Source organism: Anolis carolinensis, chromosome 4 (assembly GCF_035594765.1).
Source record: "Anolis carolinensis isolate JA03-04 chromosome 4, rAnoCar3.1.pri, whole genome shotgun sequence".
NCBI classification, from domain to species: Eukaryota; Metazoa; Chordata; class Lepidosauria; order Squamata; family Dactyloidae; genus Anolis; species Anolis carolinensis.
The window spans coordinates 9,900,720-9,905,449 of record NC_085844.1 but is presented as its reverse complement, the minus strand read 5'-3'; the positions used below and the strand labels follow the sequence as shown (position 1 = coordinate 9,905,449).

Sequence of the window (4,730 nt, the reverse complement as noted above, 5' to 3'; positions counted from 1 at the left end):
GCAGAAATGGTAATTTATAAATATGGTTATTATTATAAACATTATAAATTTCATGACAGTAATAAAATAAATATGTTGCAGGCTTTTTTCTTTCTAATCTCATTATTTGTATTGTTGAGGCTTAGATGCAATACCCCTTTTTAAAGAAGGCAAACCTTGCGGAACCCCCTAGTGCCGGTTGTCCAATAAAGGAACTAGGAGGCAGAGGAGATAGAAATACACAGATTTATTTGCAAATAGAGCTGCGGGTGACTATCATGAAAAGGAGTGGCACACCGATTGAGATTTCACATGGGGTATTTATAATATTCTTCCAGGTACAATTAATTTCACAAACATCCTTGTTCTCATGCCCCCTCTTTCTTTCATCTTGTTTCATCCTGAAATTTATGAAAAAACAACAAACGACAAATGTCCATCTATCAAAATCAAACTGAAACAAAACACCATCTCTGATCCTCACATCTAGGACTGTTTCTAAAGTTTTATTGCCCTGCCTGCATGTGTGAGTTCCTGGTCAATTGATTTCCTTTGCATCCCCAGGAAGGCGATGAGCTTGTTTTGTTGCTGGCCATTTGGTGGTGTTTGTCACAAACATTTCTTACTGACATCTTATAACTATTAAGAAGACAATTTATTTAATCAAACTATTCTGAATACCATTGCTACTTATGAATCAGATTGAATCAAATTAAATCAGGCCCCTTGTGTCCCTTCAATATTATGTTTAGGAGTCATTGCAGGGCCACAAATTAAAAATACATTTGTGGATCCTTTCAGACATCCAAATGGCAATTGTAATAGTATAATTAGTAGCATTGGCTTAATATAATAGTTAAGAAGATGGGGTAGTTAAGAAAGAACTAGAACCTGGTCTTTGCCATAAAGTCATGTGCTGGCTACTAAAAAAAAAAGGATGTGTATCATAGTGGTGACCTAGGACACATTTATACCAGGCAGTGAAAATAGCTCCCAAGGGCAAAAGCAATGGAGCAACTTGGGATGGAATAAGCATGTTGTCAATTCTAGATTCTCAGCTGAGGTGTAAAATAGATCTGATTGTTCCCCTTTTCCCTGTACTGATGAGTGCAGGGGAAAGGGATTAGTTTCGGCGGACTGTGTGGATAATGGACCAGACAAATCAGACCCGATCTTGATGTCCATATCATGCCGAGGCTGTAATGTTGGGGCAGAGCAGGAGTGCAGCAGGATGGTGATGGGGTAGGATCAGGTGAACACAACAAAGTATGGCTTTCTTATTAGTTAAGAAATAAATTTTGGTACATCCAATATTCCTTCTATTTATCTGCAAGGTTTGACAAAGCTAACACAGCATAGTCCTGAAGTTGTCTCCGCTCATCCAGGTTGTACTGCAGCTTCTCCAGCAGCTCAAAGTAGCGGAAGAGCGTATCTTGAGGCCAAACTACTTTCTCAGACTCATCAGCATCATATAGACCTGCCAGGTTCCTATGTACATAGGACTCCCAATCCAATGGCCCAGTATGAAAGTCATGTAAACTGTACTCCGGATCCTCTGCAGATGGAATTGCTGATCCTGACTCTGTGCTCGTCTTTTCTGGTAATATGTTGCACTTATAGGATTGTCCCTGGTATTGATTGTATCTCATTTCCAGGAGCTCCAGCTTAAATCGGTTCGCTTTTTGCTGGGTCTCAATCTCCTTAGCTTCCTCAGTAAGGTTACCTCGAATGTTCTGGAAATTAGTGACCATGCTAGCCACAAGGACGTCCCTGAAGATGAATGCCCCAATGAGAAGCCACACACAGATAAAGACACCACTGACAACCTTGTTTACCTCTGGGACTTTCCACATGTCCTGCAACAGTGCATACCAGTGATCCATGGTGAAAAGAATGAAAATTGTCACAAAGGAATTTGGTATGTCTGAAAAATACATCGTGTACTCAAGGCCCTCTAGGTCTGAGCGACTAAATGTTTCAAAGAAGAAAATGCCTGATACTGTAAAGACATAGAAGAAGAAGAGTAGGAGCACAAGGATGAAGGTCATGGCTTTCAATGCTTTGGCAATGGCCATGATGAGGACCTTGAACTGTTGGACTCTGGAGAAAAGCTTTAAGCAGCGTAACACACGGCAAACCTGTTGAAGCCTCGTGGCTGTTGGGCTGTGGGTCTTGTATAACATGTAAAAAAACTCAGGGACAAAGGATATGAAGGTGACTGTGAAGTCATAGACATTCCAAGGGTTTGTCCAGTATTGCTGAAAACTGACAGTCCAATGAAGTATAATCTCACCCCAAAAGACCAACACAATGACCCAAACAATCACCTCCACTGTTATATTCAGTTTTACAAAATGGATTTCCTTCCTCTCCACTATTTCTGATGAAATCATGAGCACGACCATATTTAAAACAATGAGAAAGATGATGAAATTATTGAATATTTTGGTGTTCAAGAGCCAAGAAGCCCACAAGGCAAATGGGGGCCAGTGACTGCAGCGTACCTCAATACGGTTGCGCCAGCGTTTCTCTTTAGTGACCATCACATTCCGGACAGGCATCACATTAAACCGAACCAGCTGGTGGTGGTCTGTGAGCATGAGCTTCATCCTTTTCTTGGGGTCTAGGAAATCTTGTATGTTGTGGCGAGGCACAGCATGACTCAGGCCTCGCAGGTGATCAATCAAGTAGAAAGTATAGATCAGCTTAGAGCGAATGGCATCTGCTCGGGGGTGCATCTCGATAGGTGTATTCGTTTTGCTTCCCTGAACTTTTTTAGAGTGCAGGGTAGACTCCATGACTCCCGTTTACTGCTTATAGTCCTATACAGGGAAAATTAGAAGGATCTTCCTGCAGCACAACAGACCGCAGCAATGACCTCACAGTCAAGAATGCCAAAGGATTCTGGTGGTCACAACATTCTACTAGCAAAGAGAAATCTGTTTTTATTGGTACAAATAGGATTCTGTCGCATCTCAGGCTAAGTTCACCTTGCTATAGATACCCAGTCAGACACAAGGAAAGTCTTTTGAGGTTTTTATTAAGCAAAGCAGGATATAATTCAAGCAAGCAATCGAAAGGTAGTTCAAAGTTTTAAGGAAATAGTAAGAATCCAATTGTTCACAATGCAAAGAAATGTCCATTAATCAATGATGCAAGATCCAGAAGTCCAAAGAGCATGGCAAGAACAATAATCCACAAGGCAAAGCAATAGTCCATAGAGTCCAAGAACAATATCCAAAATCCAGAGGTCCAATAGAGTCCAAGAACAAAATCCAAAATCCAGAGGTCCAATAGAGTCCCAGAACAAGATCCAAAATCCAGAGGTCCAATAGAGTCCAAGAACAAGGTCCAAGATACAAAGATCCAAGAGTCCAGGAACAAGGCCCAAAATCCAAAGATCCAAGAACACAGATGAAGAGAGCATCCACCTAGATAAAGCGAGGAAATTGCTCTGACAAAGAGCAGTCTGCAAAGCATCCTTTTAATAACAACTTAGAAAGGCGTTTCTTTTCCCACAGCTGGTTTCTCTTTTGCGTGCCAAACGCTCATTTCTTCGAACCTGGGAACCCATCCAAGACAAACGGTCCTCTCTGGATAGTTCATTGCTTGTGCTACCGTTATCTTGCACCTGGCATGGAGCTGAATATACTCCCTCATTATTTCTCTAGGGAATGTCAGTCTGTGCGTTATCTATGGCTCCTGGGTTCAGCAGGTCATCCTGCTCAAACTGAAACTGCAAATCTCCAGCCTCTGAGCCAGACTCCATCTCTGAACCCGCTTCTGCCTTTGGCAGCTCTTGAATCTCAAATCCAGAATCCCCTTCATCTTCATCATGAATCTGACCAGCCCCTGGCTGGGTCACAATAGATTCTGCATTCTAGGATTTATGTGTTACGTAGGCTCAGGTTGTCAAATATTTGCTTTACATTTGTTCCCAGGCACATAAAAAGAATTGAGGCATTAAATATGGGATTGTTAAAAGGTTTTGACTACATTTAATATGCAGGAATCTGCTACAAGTACGATGACAGTAGCAACACAACTGTTCAGTCCAATAGCTTCCAAAGCTTCACTGCCTTCATTAGACACAGATGCTAAAAATCATATTGGGTTGGGGGAAAGTTGAAGATGTTAAAGTCATATATCCATATTCTTTCCCAATTGTTACTGTTGTCAATTGAAGGATTCCAGTACAGGCAAATGACACTCCCCTTCTTACCACCATGACATACCGTATTTGTTTATACTTTCATTTAAATATTTTTATACTTTAAAATTGTGAAGTTGGCCTTCCGTGTCCATGGAGTCTGCATTTGCAGATTCAGTCATCCAGGACTTCAAAATATTCAAAACTTCAAAATGCAAACCTTTATTTTGCTATTTTATATGCGGGATGCGATTTTACAACACCATTGGATATAACTGGATTTGAGTATCCACTGTTTCTGATATCTATAGAGAGTTCTGGAACCAAACCTCAGCAGATACCAAGGGCTCAATGCATGTTGATACTATAGTTGCCTTGAGTCTCATTACTGAAAGAAAGGTAGGGAAACAAAGAAACTGTCTGGAGTCTAGCCTTTCTCATGGATTCAAATGTTGGCTTAAGAAAAGCCTCTAGGCCTTGATCCATCCATTTGTGATGGTGATGATGGTGGTGATGATGGCTTACCTCTTTGAATTTTTGTGTTTTAGGATTATACAATCATAATATTTGCAAAACAGATGAATACACCGAAGTGCAAGAG

General features: G+C 40.9%; 1 protein-coding gene across 1 annotated transcript; it reads right to left on the bottom strand.

Annotated features, from left to right (window-relative positions):
* Nucleotides 1-207: 207 nt before the first annotated feature.
* LOC100555851 (cation channel sperm-associated protein 2) lies at nucleotides 208-3,832 on the bottom strand. The gene has a single exon (XM_003219473.4). It carries the CDS (start codon nucleotides 2,775-2,777, stop codon nucleotides 1,299-1,301), a length of 1,479 nt encoding a protein of 492 aa, XP_003219521.2. The 5' UTR covers nucleotides 2,778-3,832; the 3' UTR covers nucleotides 208-1,298.
* Between the last annotated feature and the right edge of the window lie 898 nt (nucleotides 3,833-4,730).

Bases quoted from the DNA above. Each gene is read 5' to 3' on its own strand.
- LOC100555851 (XM_003219473.4), bottom strand. From the start codon at position 2,777: ATGGAGTCTACCCTGCACTCTAAAAAAGTTCAGGGAAGCAAAACGAAT.